At 38.2% G+C, this 25,092-nt stretch overlaps 1 protein-coding gene across 2 annotated transcripts in view; it reads left to right on the top strand.

The window, feature by feature from the left end:
• COL14A1 (collagen type XIV alpha 1 chain) overlaps window positions 1-25,092 on the top strand; it is a 217,279-nt gene that overhangs the window by 123,987 nt on the left and 68,200 nt on the right. For both annotated transcript variants that reach the window (XM_082721773.1, XM_082721774.1), the window contains exons 27-35: window positions 441-564; window positions 759-902; window positions 2,106-2,270; window positions 3,050-3,088; window positions 3,239-3,377; window positions 7,154-7,296; window positions 10,152-10,261; window positions 13,668-13,826; window positions 23,127-23,204. In XM_082721773.1, the coding sequence (XP_082577899.1) occupies window positions 441-564; window positions 759-902; window positions 2,106-2,270; window positions 3,050-3,088; window positions 3,239-3,377; window positions 7,154-7,296; window positions 10,152-10,261; window positions 13,668-13,826; window positions 23,127-23,204 (1,101 nt within the window). The remainder of the gene's footprint in view (window positions 1-440; window positions 565-758; window positions 903-2,105; window positions 2,271-3,049; window positions 3,089-3,238; window positions 3,378-7,153; window positions 7,297-10,151; window positions 10,262-13,667; window positions 13,827-23,126; window positions 23,205-25,092) is intronic.

Below are 25,092 nucleotides of genomic sequence, written 5' to 3'. Positions count from 1 at the left end.
CGTGACTTTGAGTGCCTCTGTCTTCTCCTATGTAAAACAGTGAAACAGTAGTAATTAGTTCACAGGTTTGTTTCATGAGGACGTCCTTAAAAAGAATCCCCCTCCCGTTCTCTTTGTCAAATTACAGGACTGCTTTTTTTTTTTTGCCCCCCACCTGTCAAACAAGGTAGCAAAAGGCCTACATACTTTGGAAAGAGATTGTTATGAGACTGAGAGAAATTATTTAAAAATAACCTGCTTCCTGAAAAATACTTAGAGAACAAAAGATCTATTTAATGTGTGGTCAGATTTGCTCTGCAACCTCTGTGAAATTTTAAACCAAGGAAAGTGTGGTTTGGATTAAAAAAGAAATTAAAATTGTAGGTCTAATCATGCCATTGTGTGGGCTCGCTGGAGGAAGTCTGTACATATGTGAACACTAACACATTGTCTCTCCCCAGGTTGCGATGGTTCAGTTCACTGACGACCCCAGAACAGAATTTAAACTCAATGCCTACAATACCAAAGAGACCCTTCTTGATGCAATTAAACGTATTTCATACAAAGGAGGAAATACAAAAACAGGTGAGAACAACAAAAACAACAAAAGCAAAGACTCAAAGTAAGTCCTCATTAGTAATTACTGAAATGACTTTTTGGAGGCATAAGAATATAGATTTTTTGAAAAGATGTTTCACTGATCCCAGAACTTCTGCCTGCCTTTCCCCAGTGAAACCAAAGTAGGAATGAAATTGAACAGTTGCCTTCCTCTGTTTCAGGAAAAGCAATCAAGCATGTCCGAGATAGTTTGTTCACTGCAGAATCAGGAACCAGAAGAGGCATCCCCAAGGTCATCGTGGTTATAACTGATGGAAGGTCACAAGATGACGTGAACAAAATCTCTGGGGAGATGCAATCAAATGGTAAGTTTCACACCCATGCCATCAAATGGTGAGCCACGGATAGTAACGTTACCATTGCTTTCTGAATACAAATGTATCGGCCACATCAGAATGACTTAAATGTTTCTAAGTCTTTCTTAATAGTTAATCAAAATCTTTCTTAATATTAACTAGAAAATGTGATTTTTAAAAAAATTTCTGAGTTACAAATCTAATATTTGGCTGTGTTTTCTTTTTTTTATTAAATTTTTTAGTTTTTTACCAAACTGAGGGTTGCTGGGGGAGGGGGGTTGGGAGAAGGGGGGTGGGGTTATGGACATTGGGGAGGGTATGTGCTATGGTGAGTGCTGTGAAGTGTGTAAACCTGGTGATTCACAGACCTGTACCCCTGGAGATAAAAATATATTATATGTTTATAAAAAAAATTAAAAAAAATTTTTAGTTTTTAAATTTATTTTCAGTGTAACAGAATTCATTATTTATGCACCACACCCAGTGCTCCATGCAATACGTGCCCTCCATATTACCCACCACCAGGCGGTATTTTCTCCAATATTTTTGTTACATACAGAAGGCCCTATATAGGAAATTATAATAATTAAGACCAATACTGTGAAAAGGACAATCCTGGAGGTCCAGGGAGGGAACCAATCACAGAAACTCCTCAGCCTCCTCATCCGTAGCATGGAGATTCTCATAGAATTATCACAAAGACTATATTTTTTTAAGACATGCCTGGTAAACAGTAATTGAACATTTATTTGCCAAGCGTGGCACCATGACCCACCTCAGCCTGCTAGTCTATTAATATTTCAGGTTTTACATGTCAAAAAAAAAAAAAAAAAAACCCTGAGACCTGAGATAAAGTTTCTCTGTCTCAATTACACTTTATCCCCTAAACCTTAAATGATTATTAGCATATATAGATATATAGCATAAAGATGTTCCTCCGATAACAACTATTTCATCTTAAACAGTCATTGGGGACATTGGCCACCTTGGGTTTTGTTTAAAATGGAAAATTGCTTAGGGGAGGATGGAATAATTATTACATGGGGCATGTGCCCGTGCAGAGTTCTGATGGACTGTGAAAAATGAATTCTCCACCCCCCACCAGGTCTCCTTCATAAACACATTTTAAACACCGGGAGGCGGCTCACATTGCATGATTTTGTATTTTGTGCGGTTTAAAATAATCAGCCCCGTCTTCCCCTCCTGCGGCAGGCTACAGCATCTTCGCGGTCGGAGTGGCCGATGCAGATTACTCAGAGCTGGTGAGCATCGGCAGCAAGCCCAGCTCACGGCACGTCTTCTTTGTGGATGACTTTGACGCCTTTAAGAAAATTGAAGACGAGTTGATTACTTTTGTCTGCGAAACCGCATCAGCAAGTTAGTTCTTTGGAATTTGTACTTAACTCGAGTTGCTCAATGGCTGAAATAGTTCATACCAGTTAAATAATGAGTCCCATCTTGATCTGAGAAAAGAATATGGACTCGCAGACTGTTTATTACACAGACATTAAGTTTTGTGGTTTTGAACATTTGGAAATAAGCCTCCACTCTCCCCCGTTTAGGGTTTTCGGTGGATCAAACTTTCCCTCAAGAGAGGAGAGTCTAGGTCTAAAAGCAACTCTGCCTAAACAGCTGTAGCCAATGGTTTTCAAAATGTAGCAACACTGCTCATTGGGGTCATCCATTAGAATGTGACTTCTCGGGGCGCCTGGGTGGCTCAGTGGGTTAAGCCTCTACGTTTGGCTCAGGTCATGATCTCAAGGTCCTGGGATCGAGTTCCACATCAGGCTCTCTTTTCAGCAGGGAACCTGCTTCCCCTTCTCTTTCTGCCTACTTGTGATCTCTATCAAATAAATAAATAAAATCTTTTAGAATTCGACTTCTCCCAATGCATGCTCTTAAGAGACCGCTGTAGATTTTAATAGACCCAAGAGAGGAGAAGGGAGCTGTGCCCTTTCAGTGGAAGCAGGCCGAGGGAGAGCATTTCAATCTTTAGGAATCTGTCCAAACAGAAAACCATAGCCACATATGGTTTGGATTCCCTTCGCAGCTGACTTCCTCAAAGATTATGTTAGCTTCCTGTTCTTTGGATGGGGAAAGAATATGTTTGGAAAATATCTAAATTAGGGTTTTATATTGTGTGTTTTGTTTCCTAGCCTGCCCGCTGGTGTACAAAGATGGCGTTGATATAGCAGGTATGCAATTATCACTTTTTTTAACCAAATACGTTTGGGAACTACAAAACAGGGCCAGATTTTTTTTTTTTTTTACCTTTAAAAAACTAATATTGAAATTTAAAATCCTAAAATGTCTGTTTCTCTCTCTCTCTCTCTCCCTCACTTTAGGATTTAAGATGATGGAAATGTTTGGTTTGGTTGAAAAGGATTTTTCATCTGTGGAAGGGGTTTCCATGGAGCCTGGTACCTTCAATGTGTATCCGTGTTACCGAGTTCATAAAGATGCTCTGGTTTCCCAGCCAACCAAGTATGTTTCCCTTGCAAGACAGTAAAGCCAATCCTTGGTTATTGTATCTCAAAGCGAAAATGATGTCAACTTGAAATACACTGTTATAGTTCCCGGGAGGATTTTCCATGATGATAAGAGCGAATGATTAGATGTCTTTGTTTAAAAACATCAGATTCACCCATGATGCCGGCTGAACTGTAGTCTAAGAAAATATATAAAGATAATTGATCTGGGCGCCTGGGTGGCTCAGTGGATTGAGCCGCTGCCTTCGGCTCGGGTCATGATCTCAGGGTCCTGGGATCGGGTCCCGCGTCGAGCTCTCTGCTCAGCAGGGAGCTTGCTTCCCTCTCTCTCTCTCTCTGGCTGCCTCTCTGTCTATTGTGATTTCTCTCTGTCAAATAAATAAATCTTTAAAAAAAAAAAAAAAAAGATAATTGATCTTTACCAGCACTACCATATACCAGGCATTGTTCTAAGCCCTTATGCACCTTAATTCACTCAAAGCTCCAAACAGCTCTGTGCCTTAAATTTACTTATTCTCTCAGTTCTAGAAATAATGAAACCGAAGCACAAAGTTAAATGACTTGAGTGAGATCACATGGTTTGTTTAGTGAAAATGCTGGGATTGACATCTGGCAATCAGGCCCCAGAGCCCACACCCTGAATCTTGTCATGCTAGTGCCTTTAATTCGGCTTATTTTTCGTTTTTGAGAAGTCACAACAGCAACTCCATTGTAGCAGAAGAGTAGTATCAGATGTGTGTACAAACCACATTATCTAATTGCTATAGAGCTTGTAGCACACATAGGATTCCTGGACCCATTTACAGCAAATCCCTGGTTCAAGGGATCATCTCTCAAGATGTTCTCTGCTATTTTGCATTCCAACGTGAAACATTTTCAGTGTCCAGATGTTGATGTAGTGTGCACCTGTGCACGGACCAATGGGAGAGATCATATTCGAGTATTAAATTCACCTATCCAAAAATGTTTATGCAAGTTGCTTTGCTAGCTTCTTTGAAAATATTAGTTATTAAATTCTAGCCTCTTACAGTACTATCCAAATTATTGTATTGTGCTTCATTTGGGAGGAAAACATTTGAAATAAGTAGACCTCTATTAATAATGTAAAATATTTGCTGTTATAGGTGAAGCTTCATTTTCTAGAAAATTGTTGAAAATGCCTTTGACCTGTAGAATATATGTGCTTTTAGATAAAGCCAACACCTGCTGTGAACTTTTAGCAGGTTTTCTTTTTCCACAGTTTAGGGATGAATATTAAAATGGATATTTGAAAAACCTTCTATGGAGTCCTAGCCAAAAATGAGAATTGCCAAAGGGAAAATCCTCTCTTACCCCCGCCCCCCCGAAATGAATGGCTGGTCCAGTGCACAACGCCATCCACCTTGCAAAACCCATTCACTGGCTCCCAGCCCTCATCTTAATCCACCCATCCCCAGCATTTGACACAGTTGCTCACTTCCTCCTCCTGGATTCACTCTCCTCCCTGGGCTTCTGGGGCACACACTCTTTTTACGCTTCTGCCTACATTACTGGCTTAATGCAGCATTGAAAATAAAATGCCTCCTCTTCTTGCCTCCACTTCTTCATGCTGGAGGGATTAGGCCTGGATCCTTAACATTCTTGTTTCCTTGTCTATACCTACTCCCTGGTGATCTTTTGAGTAGTGTTCAGCATTGTCTATGCTAGAATTTAAGCGCTTCTACAAACATGCCAATGACTCCTAAATTTGTATTTCTAATCCAGACCCATTTCCCCATAGCTAGACTAGCATATCTCATTGTGTGTTAGACATCTTGCTTGGATATCTAAAGAGGCATTCCAAACTGTGCATGTTCAAGAGTATGCTGACCTTTGCTTCCCAACCAGCTTCATGTACAACCTTTTCCATCTTACTGACAACTACATCCAACTAGTTTCTCAGGCAAAAAAATTTGACTATTGCTGTCATGTTCCACATCTACTTTCCCAAGGAATACTGTTGTCTAAGCCTTCTCACCGTCCCCCCGGCTTTCACCCACCATGGGGCACTGTCATCTCTTCCCAAGCTCATTGCCCCAGGCTTCTAATGGGTCTTCCTGCTCAGACCTTTGCCTTTCCAGAGTCTATTCTCCAAGTAGAAGTCAGAGTGATTCGTTGAACATGTTAATGATGTCACTCCAAAATCCGACAATGATTCCCCATTCCCCTTGCATTAAAAGTCAAAACTCTTGAATGGACCATAGGCTCTACATTATTGGCACCTATCATCTCTTTGACTTCACCTCTTATCTCCTTCAGTCCATTCTCCAGACATACTAGGAGTATGTCTTTGGTGTCTTTGTACTAGCTGGATGTCTTTGTCTTTTCTGAGGTTTCCTTCAAATGTAACCTTCCCAATAAACCTTTGCGCAGGTGGAACCCTCTCAATGAGCTTCTAATTGAAGCCAGTGATGATGACTTCAATTAACACTGCAAAATAGTACATTCTAACATTCCCAGTCCCCATTGAACTGCTCTATTTTTCTTGCTTTCTTTTTTTAATGGCATGTTTACCCTCTGATACACTGTATAATTCATCCTGCTAGAATTTAAGTGCTTCTACAAGAATAGGAGCATTGTTGGTTTTATTCGCAGATGTATTTATTACAATGTCTGGCACGTAGTAGGCACATAATAAATATTTGTTGAATGAGTAGATGAACTAATGCATAAATAAACAAAATGAATGAAATATTTTTAATCTATGCAAATCAAAATTTCATTTTCAAATTTATGCTGAATTCCCATAGTCCCAAATTTATCCACTTACTAACAATTATGGAGCTCCTATGTATGAAAAGGGCTATATTTGTTGCTTTGGGGGAAAATTTAGAAGTTTGTAAGTGATCCGCTTAATTGTTAAACAGAGATAAGATGGTATAACAGGCTCAGTTCCTCCAAGGCAGATTCAGAGGTGGAGATGAGTGTTGGAGGAAGCTGCTGTGGGTGTGCTCTCCTGGAACAGAAGGAGGCGAGATGAGACGAAGGAGAAAAGTCAAGCCATGAAACAATCTCACTGAAAGTCTAGGTGGTCCACATACAGGAGCTCTGAAAATGAAGCTGCCTCCATTGGAATGAGAGGCTCTGGTCTTCATATACCCTTAAAGACCAGTCCTTGAAAACAGGTGCCATAAAATAAGTTGACATGACCTAGGGAGAGCCCTTCCTTCTGCAGAGCAGTGTCCGATGGGAGTTGGTATTTGAGAGCTGTCTACAGACATCACTCCCAGCAGCAGGAGTAATATATTCTTAACTCTTAAAGATAGATCTAGATGGCCCATCCCAGCACAAAGCACAGACAGAAATGCAACTAACTACAACCTATAGTAGAAAATGACAATGTCAAGTTTTATAGAAAGACTTCAGATAAACACTATTTGTAATACCAAAACTTTTGAAATAACTTGAATGTTTGAGAAGTGACTGGTTAGACAAATTATGCAATAGCCAAACAAGAAAAGATTGAGCAAACATTAAATATCATACTTTTAAAAATACTTAAGGAAATGGTGCTAAGAAAAGAAAAGGGGAAACATTATATAAATGGGAGAAATACTTACAGACATTCTTTAAAAACTGGAGGGAAATGTAGTGCATCAAAACAGTGGTCATCTCTGGATAAATTTAATAGTCTTCTGTTATTTTTTTCCATTTTTCAAATCTTTATAATTAAAGTGTATTTGCTTTTATAATCAGATCAAAAACTTTTTTGAAAGGGATGCAATGAAGTGTTACTTTCTTTACATTTTTCAGATATTTGCATCCAGAAGGATTGCCCTCTGACTACACAGTGAGTTTTCTGTTCCGGATTCTTCCTGACACTCCAGAGGAGCCATTTGCTCTTTGGGAGATTTTAAATAAAAATTCTGACCCATTGGTTGGAGTCATTTTAGATAGTAAGTATATTCATTTATATGTTTCCACACATATGTATGAGTAATATGTAGGGCATGGCATCTTGCCTGTTTTGTGTACACTAGACCGTTGAACAACATGGGTGTGACATGCATGAGTCCGCTTCTACAAGGATTGTTGTTGTTGTTGATAAATGTGGTTATTAGTAGTTAGGATTTGGGGCATTAGAAGTTATATGTAGATTTTCAGTATTTGGGGTGTTGGTGCCCTTAACCCCCACATTGTTCAAGGGTAGAATAGCTCATTTATTTTGAGCCATGAGTATATACTAGCAATAAATTATGTAATAGTTGTTTCATTCATCCATTCACTCGTTCTTTTAGACCATGTTGGTTGAGTTTCTACTACATGCCACTACTAGGCTCCGAGACTCAGCACTGGGCAAGGCAGAAGGAGACAATTACTGACATAGTAAAGATGGCAAGAAGAACAAAGTTGATGGTGGGAGGAGTCAGGAGGGTCACTGGGAGGGGAGGAACTAGAATCATTTTTTGCACATGGATATGATAAATGTAATATTTTTCTTTTGGGGTCCTTGACCCAGTTCCAGTGTGTATGTTGGGGGGTGTAAGGAGGGCAGAAAATTTTACACATAATACCAGGCAGTTCTCAGATACCAGTGGGATACTGAGAATTCAATTCAATTCTAATACTGTCTACCCAGAGATAGCATCAGATACCGTAGATTAAGGGTTCAGTACCATAAGGCTGTGTGCCCCCCTCCCACCACCCTTTAGACTCCAGTTGCAAGCCTGACTGTTACCCATGTTTCTGACTGACTGGTTATAAATTTGAGGTTCAAAAAAAAAAATCAGTCAGTCAGAGGTTCCTACAAGCTGTTCCTTGGGCTCCATTAATTTGCTAGAATGGCTCACAAAATTTAGGAAACATTTCATTTGCTAAATTACTGCTTTATTATAAAAGGAAGTAATTCAGGAGAGCCACCTAGAAAAGATGCATAAGGCATCTTATGCATCTTATGTGAAGAGGCACAGAGGGCCATCTCTCTCCAGGCAAACCACCCTTCCTAATCTCCATGTATTCAGTACCCCAAAAGCTCTCTGAACCCCATTTTTGGTTTTTTTATTGAGGCTTTATTAAATAAGCATGAGTCATTCAGTTATTGGTCATTGGCAACTGAACTGAATCTCTAGCTACTCTCCACTCCCTAGAAGTAGGGGAAAGAACTGGGGACTGAAAGTTCCAGCCCTCTAATCACAGGGTTGGTTCCCTTGGCAACCAGTCCTCCGCACTTAGCTTGCCTAAGGGATTTCTAAAAGTTACCTTATCAACATAACAAAAAACATCTTTATAGCTCTTATCACAGAAAATATCAAGTGTTTTAGGAGCTGTGAGGGACCAACACCAAATATGTGTTTTTCATATGTATTTGAATAGCCAAATATATATTTCTCATAAATTATAATATCACAACATATATATATTTACCCATTATATTTGATATAATATATATATATATATAATATACGTATATTCCTTATTCTAAACCTCTTATCACCTTTTTTGTTTAAGATTTCAATCAAGCTAGGAACCAAAATGCAGTGGTTATTGTTAGATGCTCACTCACATATTTGGATAAGGAATGTATTTAAGCTTACCTCCGACCAGTATTTGTAAAAGGACTTTTCAGTACATGGAAATGAATCAACAACTAAATATGATATTGTGAAAACATTTTGCATCCATCCTGAAACTAAGGGAAAGCTGTAGATTAAAAGGGTATAAATAATTAACTCCATATTCACATGGGACTTGAAAACAAAGAAATCTCTCAAGATGAGGAAGACTAGTTTATTCCCAGGGCACCTGAGTGGCTCAGTGGGTTAAGCGTCCAACTCTTGGTTTTGGCTTAGGTCAGGATCTCAGGGGGTGGGGCCCCACACCAGGCTCCATGCTCAGCAGGGAGTCTGCTTCTGTCTCTCCCTCTGCCCGCCCCACTCACACTCTCACACTCTCCTGTGCATGCTCTCTCTCTAAAATGAATAAATAAAATCTTAAAAAAAAAAAAAAAAGGACTAGCCTATTCCCTTTGAAATCACAGTGAATAATTAAATTGTAACTTGGGACTTAATTAGTGAAAAAATATTCCTTTTTTTCTTTTTTGTAATTTCTTGTCCTAAAGATTAGGAAGATTCAGTCTGCTTGTGGATTTAGTTTGTTCGTAAAACCATAAGTGACTCTTAATCTCACAAAACAAACTGAGGGTTGCTGGGGGGAGGGGGTTTGGGAGAAGGGGGTGGGATTATGGACATTGGGGAGGGTATGTGGTTGGGTGAGTGCTGTGAAGTGTGTAAACCTGGTGATTCACAGACCTGTACCCCTGGGGATAAACATATATGTTTATAAAAAATAAAAAATTAATTAAAAAAAAGTCATATTAGGATATCATTTTGGGGGTGGTGTAAGTTGCATGTCTTGGAAAGTTGGCTGCTCCAGGGGTAAATAAAGCAAAGAGTTTGGTTTCTAGATCTTAAGATATGATTAGCTTTATTCTCCTTTTTTGTTCTGCTTCTACTCCCAGCTTTAGACAACGATGTCCTGGGAGGGTGTTGGGGATGGGAGTATAAGCAAGGAAACAGGGGAAGAATAGGCGTAGGGTCCTTACTTCACTAGCATCACCACATGGTTGAGTCAGTTAGTTGGCCAACCAAAAGCCTGGAGCAACCCAAGGACTAGAGATCATTTCCTTACTGAATCATCACTTTGCTCTAAACACAGCCTTACATCAAAGGATGCATTATTCTGTCTTGAAGTTTATAAAAATTGTTTACCCATTATAACACTTTCTAAACTGTTTTTATTTTCCTTTGATTAGATGGTGGTAAAACCTTAACATATTTCAACTATGACTACAGTGGGGATTTTCAAACGGTTACTTTTGAAGGACCTGAAATTAGGAAAATTTTCCACGGTAGCTTTCACAAGGTGAGTAATCTCTTATATATGTATATTCCTTATTTTGTTTGCTATGTGCAAAGTAACAGAGGTGTTCATTCTTTATTCTATTTGCTGTGGGCCAAGCAACAGAGAAGTGTTAAATAAATCCCAAAGAGCTTTGGGTTTCATATTTCAGTGGGAGTAAGAATTCTCTGTGGGCTTCTTCCAAATTGGTAGTTCTAAGATGTGACCACAAAGTGTGCATTTTTACCAGGTTCCCCAAGAGATGTTGATGGAAGTGGTCCAGGTTTACACTTTAAGGAAAAGTGTAGTAGAGGATACTGCATTACAAGGAGGACAGTTGTTAATTTGCTACCTTATGTGTGATGCGGAATGGATTGCTGGTCTACCCTGTCACCAGTGCAGATGAAAGCACAATAAACCAAGTTTGTAGAAGACAGTTTGTGCTGATATATTTATACACATTTATATGTATATTTATTTATACATATTTATATGTATAAATTTATATATTTGTATAAATACACATACATATATTTATACATATTTATACATATACATATATGTGTGTGTATATATATATATACAGACAACCCATCACTACCATTTTAAAAGTAACTCGAAGGAGGAATTTTGTGAAACCTCACTGTAGTTTTTATTTCTACCTGGTATTTGTGATAGAACTCTGTTCCTTGTGACTTCATATCTCTGAAACACTTAGTATTGGTCCTCACTAGAGTAGTCATGGTTCATTCCAACATAGACTTTCCTTTGTGATAAGCAAATGATCCCACTGATCTCTGGGCTGTTAAGTAAAGCAAGCTCCAAGGCTGCAGGTAGAATAGAGCATTCGCAGGCCATGCTGCACAAACCTTGCTCTTGACCTTCCCTTCTGCATGTCGAGTGAAGGAAGGGATGTTGCAGAGCAATCTTCAACTGGGCTTCTGTCTCCTGACATAGAACATGGTCAAGTCCATCTAATTCACATAGGGTTGCTACTCTGGGGTGAATACCCTACCTGCATAAGAACAACTGTACACCAAGATTCCCAATCTTTGGGGCACAAGAAAAGTTACATACAAAAATTTTGTTGTTGTTGTTTAATAGGACTGGACAACCAGAAGTATAACGTCTTAAAACCACTAGATACACTCAGAGATTTATTAGTTCATGGTTCAAAATAGTCCCATTAGCATCTCTTTGTGGCAATATTGTCATTCACTCACCAACTTCCTCTTGTCTTGAAACAATTCTTTCTTGGCTAAGCAGAGTCTATTGCAGAGTAGTCAAGAAAAATTATAAGGGAGAAGTGAGAGTCCATAAGTGTAAAAAACACATTGCCATCATAACATAAACTTGTGATTCTCATTCTGAAGAATCATTTATGAGTCTTAGGTGAATGTTAAGCTTAAAGATCTGAAAAGTAAGAGTCATTAAAAACCTGGTGTTAAATTTATAAAAACCTTCTAGTGTTTTAAAGTGATTTTAAAAAAGCCTTCCTCTACTCTTTTCAGTATTGTTGACAAAACCAAATAGCCAAACAAGCCGAAAAGAAAAGGTTTATCATGTAGTAAACTACTCCATTAATAGCTCTACTAATATTGATGCAAATTCAATGTATAGAGATCAGATTTGATTTACCGTTTTTCAATTGGCTTTAATTTCTACACTTTGGATATGAAGTGTGGCCCCAAGACCTTTCAAAAAGTTGATAATGATATAAACATATCCTTAAATGCAATTGAAGAAGCAAAATATTTTTGAAAAGGTTTCAATGTCTCCTGTTGTAAAGCAAAAGATATTTACAAGAAAAAAAAAAAAAACCTGAATGATCTCCGCACAGGTTAATTGTTCTTAAAGCATGAAGTTTATATACGAGGTTGTCTAACACCCAGTATGAAAATTCCTGTACTTTGTCATCATGAAAAGTATTCCAAGTTTCAGAAGCATACAAGAGTCAAATTAGATCCCTCTGAATGATTGTAAGAGAGATGTTAGTAGGAAGGAAATAATGTGGGAGATTTTCTCCAGCAGCCTTTTTCCACTTGAATAATGATTTAAGTCCTCTTCACAGAAAAAAGAATTCTTAGGAACTTCTACTGTTGACTTAAATTATTTTTATCATGATTTAACATAAATGAAACTTTAAGTAAAAATTGATATACATCCTTATGCTTTCAGTTCCTATGCAACTATGAAACAAAAATAAAGATTGAATAAAACCCATAAAGTTAATGGGACACCTGGGTGGCTCAGTTGGTTAAGGGTCTGACTCTTGGTTTCAGCTCAGGTCATGATCTCAGGGTCCTGAGATCCAGCCCCACGTCAGGCTCCCCGCTCGGTGGGGAGTCTGCTACACCACACCCTCCTCCTCTGCCACTCCTCCTGCTCATGCACTCTCTCTCTAAAATAAATCTTTTAAAAAATTAAGTTAAAAATAACAGTATTTTAATATGAAAGATGACATTTCACTGATATTTGACCTCTGCTCACAAATACAAGTGCAGTACTAGCTGCTGTAACTCCCCTAACTGCTGGCTAGTACTTTTTTTTTCTTTGAACTAGCATACTTTCACTATGTAGGTATTTGTAACTTTTTTTTTGTTGCTTTCTCTTATTGTGAAATCATTATTTGCCTATTAATTCCACTCTTTTAAGCTCACTAAAAAAGGGCTTCCATAAAAGAAATGTTCATGAGGCAAACACCATCATAAATTGAGACATATATGTAAGCACTGAAATTTCGTGACATAACTTGCTTATAATGTGGTTCATTAAGAATATACTTACCTTCAACTCTTAACTCTGGGATAATGCACATTTTTACAAATCCTCACAGAGACTATGTAGACTCCTGAATATATTAACTTAGACACGCAGATTCTGGAAATTTCACATGGAGAACACTGCGCCACATGTTAAGCCAAAGAGCTTTAGTTCTTTTGGTCCTGGAGTCACCAGAAGGCATTCCTCCTTCCCTTTCAGATTCTAGATCTCCTCTTTTCATTTTAAATTAAGTAAATATTATCAAAATGCGGCTTGCCAACACCTGGCAGCTAACTTTTGCCGGTAAATCCATTAGTGTTTTTTTTATTTTAATTTGTTTGTGTCCATCTTAATGTGCATTCAGAAGAGGCATAAGCAGTTGTGCCAATCCTCTCCTTTCTGGGTGTTGCTGCTTTAGATGAAGGCTAGATTGTGGGTCCTTTCAGAGTAATTGTAAAGAAATTTTGAAGTAAATAAAAATAGGTGTACTACCCGACTGTGGGACAATCATGGTGGCGGTAAATGTAGAACCTCTCTTGTAGCAAAATGCATAGTGACAGATCTCCTTCTCTTGTCTGCTTTTTCATGACGGGTCATGCAATCACATAAGGGTGATTGATATTTCCTTCTACCTCCTATCTCCTAAAGCATCTTTACTTTTACCCAGATACACATCGTTGTCAGCAAGACTTTGGTCCAAGTGGTCATTGACTGCAAGCATGTGGCTGAGAAGGCAATAAATGCCTCAGCTAATATCACGTCGGATGGTGTTGAAGTCCTGGGGAGAATGGTCAGATCAAGGGGACCAAATGGAAACTCTGCACCAGTAAGTAGATAAATAAGTGGAGCTGTGTTGTCATTATAGAAAAAAAAGAGTTTTCCAAGGGACAAATTTGGTAAGAGAATGGATGCATAGATAGATGGGTGGATGATTGGATGATGGCTGGTTGGATGGATGGATGGATGGATGGATGGATGGATGGATGGATAGATCACTGGCTGGCTGGATGGTTGGCTGGATGGATGGCTGGGTGGCTGGCTGGATAAATAACAGCCTCCTTAAGTGAAATAAAATATACATTCAAAGTTCTTGGCTGTATACTTCTAATATATTACAGTGAGAACACTCTGAGAATTAGACTAGTTTGTTTTCTAAAGGCATTTAAAAATGCAAATAGTAAAATACTTATCAAACTGTTTATGGCATAAAAGGTCTGCTAACAGAGTCAAAACAATAAATCCGAACTCTAAGCAAATATAAATTCATGCAAAATATGTGACCATTATACATAGTATACCCAGGAAGTATGTAAGTTTCTCATTTGAGTTAGGTTTGGGTATTTTTAAACTAGATTTTTGTTATTGCTAATGTGAAGTGGACCCTTTAATCATAAGTTATTTAAGTAACAAATCATTCTAAGATAATACATTTTTCATTATATAACATAGAATTTAAGACAAGGAGACTTCCAAGTGGCAAAGGAATCACATTCTTTTCTCTCATTACCCACAAAAAAAGAATAGTGTACACAAGCTTTTGTTTTAACACCATGTGTTCACAGCTAATTAGCAATGTTCTCTAATTTGAGTCATTCCATAATTAGAACCAATTAGCCCAGGGGGCATTTTATTCTTGTAAGCAATTCCAACTATTTTAATGAACATTTCTATGTAATAGAATCATCAGGTTAATTATGAGTCACTATTACTGTCTTGTGCTTTCTAGATCTGTAGCAGTAACAAGCTATGTGGAACTAGAGAATACCTTGATGGTTCTGAGTCTTTTTAAGCTGGAGATCACTTTGTACAAATGAAATATTCTAGTATGTCAAATAAATAAATACTAAATATAAATATTAAAACAGACTCATGCTAATGGAATGGGAGAGAGGACATGGAGTTGTAGGTTACCCCACCCTCCAAAGGTCCCTAAGGGAGCTTCAAGGAGCACAGTTCTAATTCCGCTAATCTAGCATGACCCATTCACTTTGTATACCGGCAAACAGTCCCAGAGTGGGAAAGGGAAGTACTTTGAGACATTTCATTATTTAGTGGCATTTTTGGTTTTGGTAAAAATACAAGGAAATACTTATACACAGGGGATCACTCATGCTTTCAGACCTTGATAGATAGGTGCTAATTAATTTAACACTTAGCTCTGATGTAGCTTTTATTTCTACTTACCTTTGGAGAACCATGAATTAGATGTTTGGAAAGAGAGGGTATGAAAGCTATGGAAGGCTGTCTTGTTTTCAGTTATGGTAAGGGATTTTTAAGGATGTTTACATTATAACACTTTCAAGAGGATGGTGCCAAAAACGAAAAAAGAAGCCCCTTTTCCTGCCAAAGCCAAAGATTTGAAGGCCAAGAAAGTGGCATTGAAAGGTGTCCACACACACACACACACACACACAGCACACACACAAAAGATCCACATGTACCTACCTTCTGAGGACCCAAGGCGCTGCCTTTCAGCAAACAGCCCAAGTATCCTGGAAAGAGCGCTGCTAGAAGAAATAAGTTTGACCATTGATGACCATTATGCCATTATCAGGTTTCCTCTGACCACCAAGTCAGCCATAAAGAAAATAGAAGACAACACAGTTGTCTTCATTGTAGGTGTCAAAGCCAACCAGTGGCTGTGAAGAAGCTCTATGACATTGTTGTGGCCAAGGTCAGCACCTTGATCAAGGCCAGTGGAGAGAAGAATGCATACGTTTCACTGGTTCCTGACTATAATGCTTTGAATGTTGCCGACAAAATTGGGATCACCAAACTGACCCCAGCGGCTAAATTTAAATATAAATTTTTCACTACACACACACAAAAGAATGTTTACATGATATTGAGGAGTTGCCAGCTCTTAATGTTTTGTATTTCATGCTGAGTGAGAAACACACCATCTTCTCCTCCACAGAAGATACTTTTATGATAGCATACTCCAGAATTTATAAGGCTCCGTAATTAGCAAACTAGGGATATTATCTTGTAGGGATAAATGGATGTATATAGATGGTGGCTTCGATGGATGAATGAATAGGCTCCAATGTCAGAAAGAAACGATTCTAGGTGTTTGAGATTCTGGGGACAAATCACTTAGTATTATTATTATTTATTTATTTTAGAGATAAGGCACATAAAATCCGGGACACTTTGTAACATTTGATGAAGAGCAGGTGTTACTAAAGGTTGTCAGTACTACCTTCTCCATCTAACCTGTTCTAAACCTCTAATGCTTAACACTTGATTATTTGTGGCCATCTATTATTTTCTCACTCTTCTGCATAAGTACATTTTACCTCTCTAGCCAGAGTATAAATCCCTTAAATTAGAAGTCAGGTCATGGTCTCCATTTACTACTGCCTCCTTCTATCCCACATCACAGTATCTAATACATTCAGAGGAACAGGCCAAGTTCTCAAGAAACACTTGATGGAAATTAAATAGAATGTCATCTGTTTAAATTTTATCTTGTCTTTTCTTAAAATGTTGTTTTGTAGATATTGTATTCCGTACAGGGCATTGATAATAGACTAGTTATATACATGCTACCTTCCCTAAGTATAGTTTGTATTTTAAAATTAGTTTTATAATTATATTAATTATGTTTCAAAGTATACTTTTTGTAATAATGGTACTCCAAATATATGACCAATGAAATATTGTAGAATTTACTTCTGAAAGCAAAAGTGCCTGTAGGCTTTAAGTCTACCGGTAATAAATCTTTACTTTGGGACATGAAGGAAAAGCAATTAAACAGAGCATTCTCTGTCATAACTTCCAGCCAGTAGTAGACAAAGGGGAATTTATAGAAGTCCATAATTAAAGAGTTCTTTGTAAGCCTACTAAGAAAAAAGTTGTGGCTTTTGTTAGACTCTAGAAGTCTACAAAGGATTGCTAAACGGATTTTTAGTCTGCCCACTTATTGAAGAATTTGATTACGTTGAAATGGATAATATTAGATTAGATCTCAAGAATGTGATTGGAAACTCACTTGCTCTCTTGGGTTATTAACTGTTTGAGTGCAAAACAAGAGAGACACTTCGGTCTTCAGTTTTCAATTTAGAAGTTACTAACTGGTAACATAATGTTGATTTATATCTGTACCCCAATACTGAGCAAAAGGGAGCATGTATTGTGCAAGTTTTGGATTATTTCAGGAGGAGTAATTACCATATAAGAGGAGTTTACAGGTCAACATTCTTTGGAAAATTCAGCAATGGTTAAAAAAATGCCAGATGATGGGAAAACTCTAAATATACAATCCTTAAAGAAAATAGATTCTTTTTAAACCAAAGTTGAGTGGAGGAGAGATTAATGGATTTGGGGATACAGTACCTATAATATCCAAATTGCTCACATTTGTAATAAAAACAACTTGTGTTCAGTAATGTGAGATTTTGATAGACAGTGAAGAGTCCTTAGTGGGACTCAACTAGTAAGTTGGCTTAATTGAGCCGTCAAAACATACAAGGGCAGAAACTTAATGAATGTGCTTCTCCTTTCTGTTCTTCTTTCTCCTAAGAAGTTTCTTCTACCTTTTCTGATACCTGATGAAATTATAATGGGGCCAGAGACAATCCTAGAAATATTTTGAGCTTCTGGTGTTTGATCATGTTCTAAGCATCTTTCTTCCCCCTTTTCAAATCTAATCATTTTATGATTATCCAATTGACTTTTGTCTGGTCCTCTGTTACAGAAAGAAACACAATTACAAGTTATGTTATAGAGTTTTTAATAACATAACTTATTGGGTTTAAGCTTTTATGTAGGAATCGAGAGTAGACTAATCAATGATGCTGTAGAAACCAGTGTTTTTAAACTACAAGAAAATGATCATGTTTTCCTATGAATTCTATATTTTTTTTATATTTTTTTAAAGATTTTTATTTATTTATTTATTTATCAGAGAGAGGGGGGGGAGAGAGCGAGCACAGGCAGACAGAATGGCAGGCAGAGGCAGAGGGAGAAGCAGGCTCCCTGCCGAGCAAGGAGCCCGATGTGGGGCTCAATCCCAGGACGCTGGGATCATGACCTGAGCCGAAGGCAGCTGCTCAACCAACTGAGCCACTCAGGCGTCCCTGAATTCTATATTTTAATCCTTAAAATTTTAATAGTAGCAACATTTATTTATTTATCTTGTTCAATCCTCCAATAACCACAGGAAGAGATACTTGTATTATCCCCCACTTTATAGATTCAGAAACTGAGACTTGAAGAAGCTGGAGAGCGATCCCCTTTCAAAAAGTGAGGAAAACAAGAGACTGTATCTTACTTGCACAGGGAAACCTGCCTACTATGCTAAGCTCTCGTCCGCTGGTCAGGCTGATCATTAAGGAACGTAAAGCAGAGAAGGGAGTTTGGTCTGTGCCTAGGCCCTGTCTGTTCACTGACATGTTCAGAGGTTCACCATAATTTCAGTTTTGACCCTGAAAGTAAAAGCAATCAAAACGGTCCCCACAAAGTATGGCTCCACAGAAACATTTTAATGACTACCAGTGGATACCATTGGGTACCATTGTTGTACCGATGGATACAACAGCTATTAATTTCCATCTCCTCATTGAATTAGTGCCATTATGGTTTCCCTTAAATTCAATAAATTGATTGAGATCAAATAAAAACACCATGTTCACTAGCTGGGAAGGGGTAGTGCTTGATAAACCTTAGCTTTGAGATTTAGTTAGTAAAAATTAAACAGCAAAATAAAGCAGAAGGTGGTCAGCATCCTCTCTCCAGTGTTCCTGCACCATGTAAATCTCTCTAAATATTTGTATAATTTTTGGTATAGCTTGACCTCAAACTACAAGTTAGTTATGCTATGCTGGAGAAAAATTAGAGGGTAAAATGTGGTAATGAGGGGAAAGTTGAATCAGGCTACATTTTTATGCCCATTCACAGATCACAGTAACTCAACTGATGAGAAATATTTTAATCTTATTTTTGTGCTGACATTTGACCTCACATGACTTGCCTCTTGTGTTACACCCAGACCAAAATGTCCAATAATGAAAAACGAGCCTTTGTAATTGGCTAAGCATTCCCTTGGAAGGCATCAGATAAGGTGAAAGTGAGGGCTTACATATCTTTTCTCTCCTTTTGTCTCATCTTTTTCTCTCATCCTTTTCTCTCGCCATCTTTTTCACACATCTATTTTTTTATAAAGTTATGGGACCAGCACGCTTCTGCTGCGTGACTCTGTTTTTAAAAAGTTAGAAGAAAAGAAATTACAAGAAGTAAAAGGGGCTGACTCTTGTTTATTTTGAAACACATCATCTTGCATTTTCAGGCACTCAAATATAAAATCTTTTGAAATGTCTGTACCATTTCTTTCATAATAGCCCTACAAATTTGTATGTCGTTGCTTTTGGAATAAAAGTCAGGGTTTTTTTTTTTTTTTAATCAATCCTCAGAAATGAGCCTTGGAAAGAAGTCCTGAAATAAAGGCTGAGGAATCTAAGCTATTATGAATGCAAAACAATTATGAATAAATTTGTTGTACTCACACACACAGACACAAAAGACTGCTGACTTCATCAAACTTGAAAAAAAGAAAAGACAGCAGACAGCCCACAAGCATTCCTCAAACAGTAGTATTGGCTTCATTCAGCACTTAGTGGGCTATTCTACCCCCTTGAATAAGTAAAATGAACTCCTAAAGATCCCAAAATTCTGTTCAATGGGGCAGAAGTTTAGCCAAAGGTGTGTATGTAGACATCATAGGGTTATAGGTGATTAGGTAGTGAATGTTTATTCGAATGTTTATTCAAGAATGCCTGATCCTTACTGGGGCTAATGGAAGTTCTTTCCTTTACGTACATCTTTCCATTCAATAAAGTACTTTTACACTGAGGGCTCTATTCAGAAATGGGGAATTTCTTAATGGATGAATGACTTAGATTGAACTGAATTTATCCAATACAGTCATAATGGGCCCCATTTAATAAATGCTCTGAGACAAATGGCATTGTAAAGTTTGTTAGGCTGGGGTATCCGCATTTTGAACATTAGACCAAAGATCCTTTCACTTCAAAATGGACCACAAGAAAATGAAATGTGGAGAGAAAGAAAGAAAGAAAGAAAGAAAGAAAGAAAGAAAGAAAGAAAGAAAGGAAGGAAGGAAGACGGAAAATGAAACGTGTTGTTCAAATTCCAACCAGAACTCCACTTTCAACGTGGGCTTACTTTTCTTAGGCAATTCCTTTCCAGGTCCTGATCTGCGGAATGGGGTTGGCATTAGTTATAATACCCCATAGTGGTGATCTAAAGATGACATGATACAGGTGAAGGCCTTAAGACAATGCCTGGCACATAGTAGTTTTCCAGCAAATGCCCACTGCAATTGTTGTCTTTATTTGCTTAGATTTTTCTCAAAGTATTAAACAGATAGGATCATTGTGGAAACAAACTACTGTTCTATTTCTGCCCTCAGCACACATGGCTTTGATTTAGATTAGACTCTTCTGGCCTTTGTATTATATTCTTCTGTACCTTAAGGAATTCTGTAATGGAAGAGCTGTACCTGCTCCATTCAGATAATATTTAGGGGTACCTGGGGGGGCTCAGTTGGTTAAGCATCCAACTTTAGATGTGGTTCAGATTGTGATCTCGGATTGTGAGATTGAGCCCTGTGTCGGGCTTCATCAGCAGAGAGTCTGCTTGTCCCTCTCCCTTTGCTCCTCCGCCTGCTCTCTCTCTCTCAAATAAATAAATAAAATCTTTAAATAATAATACCTAATAAATAAATAAATAAATAATAATGCCTATTATTTATAATAACTATATTCTAAGCATTGTTATACATATCTTCGTACATTGACTCATTTTATTGTTATAGCTCCTATTATTACACTCATAAATAGCTATTATTAAAGAGCTAGCTGCTATTATTATACTAATTTTACAGATACAGAAAACTAGGATCTGAGCTCATTACATAATTTGTTCAAAATGACTTAGCTTGTGAGTGGAGGATCTGAGGCTTAACAAGGCGGTCTAGCTCCATAGCCTCCTAACCCCATGGTCCTTGAAATACTTTTGTTGCTATTGATCATAAACATCAGTGTTCCTTTAAACTGTTTTAATTTGAAAAACCTATTTTTTTCTTGGTCCAAAAACCTTAAAAAATGGATTTTTAAAATTTATTTTTTATTTTCAACATAACAGTATTAATTATTTTTGCACCACACCCATTGCTCCATGCAATCCGTGCCCTCTCTAATACCCACCACCTGGTACCCCGACCTCTCACCCCCGCCCCTTCAAAACCCTCAGATTGTTTTTCAGAGTCCATAGTCTCTCATGGTTCACCTCCCTTTCCAATTCCCCCAACTCCCTTCTCCTCTCTATCTCCCCTTGTCCTTTATGCTCTTTGTTATGCTCCACAAATAAGTGAAACCATAGGATAATTGACTCTCTCTGCTTGACTTATTTCACTCAGCAAAACTGGATTTTTTTAATGATCATGATTTTTGTTTTACTGTTGCTCTCCAGAGAGCAACATACCTTTGGATCCTACCCTTTGGGAGTTTTTCTTTAATCTGGAGAAAAAAGAGCAGCGAGCCATGCACATATTTCTTCAAACACCAATAGTTGTCTTTAAAAAAAGCCCATCAAAAAAACTGCAATGCCTTGATTCATAGATCTGCTTTCAAAACTTAAGCTTTACTTTATCAATCTTGCAAAACTCACTTGGGAAAGGAGATTTGCAACAAAGCACAGTTCTTATGTATTGCAAGAGAAAGCCTGGTTTTATTCCCCTTACTGTCATTTAGAGCAGGCTATTCTGTGATACTGCCTGCATTGTGAGTATTTTGCAGTACTTTCTACTTGGACATTTTCATTTTCATCCACGGGACCTCTGCCAGGGATGAGTTGTATTTCTTCGGGGAAAATAAGGTACCTGGAGAGTTTCTAGCACTTGCTGAAAACACTACCCACTGAAGAAAGGTGCTAGATTCAAAATGAAAAAATGTCATCCTTCTCCCAGCTTTGTAATAATTGGTGACATGCATAATACTTGAAAATCATATTGGAATAAATATATTGTCAGAAATGGCTGGGTCATGAAGCTAATGTTAGCCCTTAATCATATTACAGTGATGTTTCTGTGTATTTTAAAATGTACGTTGAGTTTTGCCAACATACATGAGTAGAACAAGACTAATATTGATGGCATGATCAATGGCTTAACTAAAAATACAGGGGCGCCTGGGTGGCTCAACGGGTTAAAGCCTCTGCCTTCAGCTCAGGTCATGATCCCAGGGTCCTGGGATCAAGCCCCGCATTGGGCTCTCTGCTCCATGGGGAGCCTACTTCCTCCTCTCTCTCTGCCTGCCTCTCTGCCTACTTGTGATCTCTGTCTTGTCAAATAAATAAATAAAATCTTTAAAAAATATATACACTCAGCACAGAGTCCGATAGTACTATTTGTGAATTTATCACAACACTTACAATGTCGTAAACAGCACTCATGAGGTAGCTCTAGTTCCCAGTAAGATCTTGAGGGCAGGATTTTGGTTTTGTTCATTGTCATGTTCTAAAAGGTGGATGTAGTATCTGGCTTGCACTATATAGTAAAGAAAAATCTGTTGAGTGTGTGCATAAGCGATTGGAGTCAGAATGAACTTGACAAGACTTCGTGAATCCCTACTACCGCCCACATATGACAGGGATACAAAGATGAAGAAGTAGTTCTCTGTCCCTTGAAAAGCTCCCAGTCTAAGGAGGAGCTAATATAAATAATCACACTGTATGGTGGGAGACGTGCCAGAGAAGAGATACATGGAGTGTTGTAGGGTCGCAGAGACACTGGTCATGACCATGAGAGCAGAACAGGGCAAGTTTCAACAGAGGAGCTAAGCTCCTTTAGGCAGGGGTGAAAGGGGAAGTTGGAGGCTGGATGGACTAGCTACAGAGTAACTACAGACAAAATGTTGAATCGCTGTGTGTCGGAGGAACAAAGGAGGAACAAAAATAATTTGATATTGCTGGAATGCCTTTATGTACTGTAAAGTTATGTTACACATGTATGAGTGTTGTATTATGTGATACAGGATATGAAATCATAATTATAGATGGAGTGTATCTATTTTTTATTGAATGACAATTTTGTTTTAAATTACAGTTCCAGTTACAGATGTTTGATATTATCTGTTCCCCATCATGGGCCGATAGAGACAAATGCTGTGAACTTCCAGGCCTGGTAAGAATTCTCTTTTTATTAGTAGGTCTGTTCTTTATTGAGATGTTTTAAAGTTTTATGTAATTTTCTCTGAAAATTGAATGCTATTTCATAAAACCCATAACGAGCTAACTCACTGTGATGATGATGAAAATCAGAAGAGGTTAAGAAAGAGGCATATCTGACGTCAGCAGGGCACACTGACATGTGTAGAGGGAGCTGCACACCTCCAGGGGGTGCCGTCTACAGAGGGTCCAGAGGTTCTCAAACTTCCTGGTTCAGGAAACGTGTGGTGTTGCAATAATTTTTTCCATGGTACCGCCAAGCCAAAAGAAATGCTGAACAATTCCATATATGAATCCATTAGGTCCAAAAATCTTAAGTGTTTATACTCTAATAACTCAGTAGCCTTGTGAAAAAATAAGACACATGAATTGAAAGAAGAAAGCAGTATTGTTATTTTATTCTTATATAACCACAACTACTCACTAATGGGATGAGGATGGTTCTACCTGGAGTACCCAATTTTTCATATCTTGGAATCTGATTGGACATCGCCACCTCTCTTTTTTTTCCCACATTGACTTTTTTCCATGGTACTTGCTTTCCATCATAGAAACTGCCAGAACCCCAGATTTGTAAGTATATGACACCATCAAGAAAATATTTCAGTATCTAATGTTAAGATTATGAGCGACCTTGAGCTACTTGCTGACGTGAAGTCCAGTGGGTGCCCAATAAATATTGCTCTTTCTCTTGAGGTTTTAAAATGTTCATGGTGCCCCTGTAAGTTTGCTGAGGTGCCCTAGGGCATCTTGGCACACAGTTCTGAAATCGTAGTCATAATCTGTATAATCTATTTGCTGTAACTAGAAAACCAAACTTTTTATCATTATTAATACCAAGTATAATTTTGGGGGCTTACCTATATATATAAAAACAGATTCATATCTTAGCATTCTTAGGGACAGTGGCTGAATGGATGATGCTGTTATGGTTGGAGAGTAGTCATGTCTCGATAAGTAAACTTGAAGAATGGGCATGGAGCAGTCCAATAAAGTCCAAGAGACTGGCCTTGTGAACCTTACACCAGATCACACCATCGATTGTAGGCATTCAATTCATGGTCACTCTTTTTGAGAAGAAAATACAGTTCACCCTCGAGCAACGTCGGAGTTACGGGCACCGGCCCCCCTCCCACTCAGGCAAAAATCTGTGTGTGACTTTTGCCTCCCCAAAACTTATCTACCATTGACTGGAAGGAAGCCTTACTGATAACATAATAGTTGATTAACACCTATTTTGCATATCATATGCATTATATACTATATTCTTACACTAAAGAAGGCTAAAGAAAGATGATTTATTAAGAAAATCATATGGAAGAGAAAATACATTCGTAGTACTGTACTGCATTTATTGGGGGAAAAAAAAAGCCCACGTGTAAGTGGACCAGTGCAGTTCAAAACCAGGTTATTGAAGAGTGAACTGTAACTTACTCTTTCTTCATCAAAATTACTTTCCAAGTAAACTCTGATGAAGCATTAAATCAGAGAGACTCTGGGATATTATGCTTAAGCACAGATGGATTGGAATTTGGAAGCAGAAACATTCAGAAGCCCAGGCTGTGTTGAGCAAAATGCGATCCCCACTTTTCCTGGGTAGGACCCAGGCCTGATGAGGGCTTTTCCTGTTATTTCTATCACTGAAGGTGTGCCCGTTCCACGGTAGGAAGACATGGATGGAGGGAGAGTGGGCAGCCATGACAAAACCATTATGGAGCCTCTGGTCACAGGAGACCTGGTGTCAGCCTTATTCAGAGGCTCTTTGAGGATACTTTTTCCACTCCAGCTATCCAGATAACAGGCCAGATGTGTTAGCAGGGGGGTTTCCTATAATGAGCTGAAAG

Source organism: Mustela nivalis, assembly GCF_964662115.1.
Source record: "Mustela nivalis genome assembly, chromosome: 2".
NCBI lineage: Eukaryota > Metazoa > Chordata > Mammalia > Carnivora > Mustelidae > Mustela > Mustela nivalis.
Note: the sequence above shows the minus strand (reverse complement) of the source record. Positions and strands in the feature narration are given on the sequence as shown.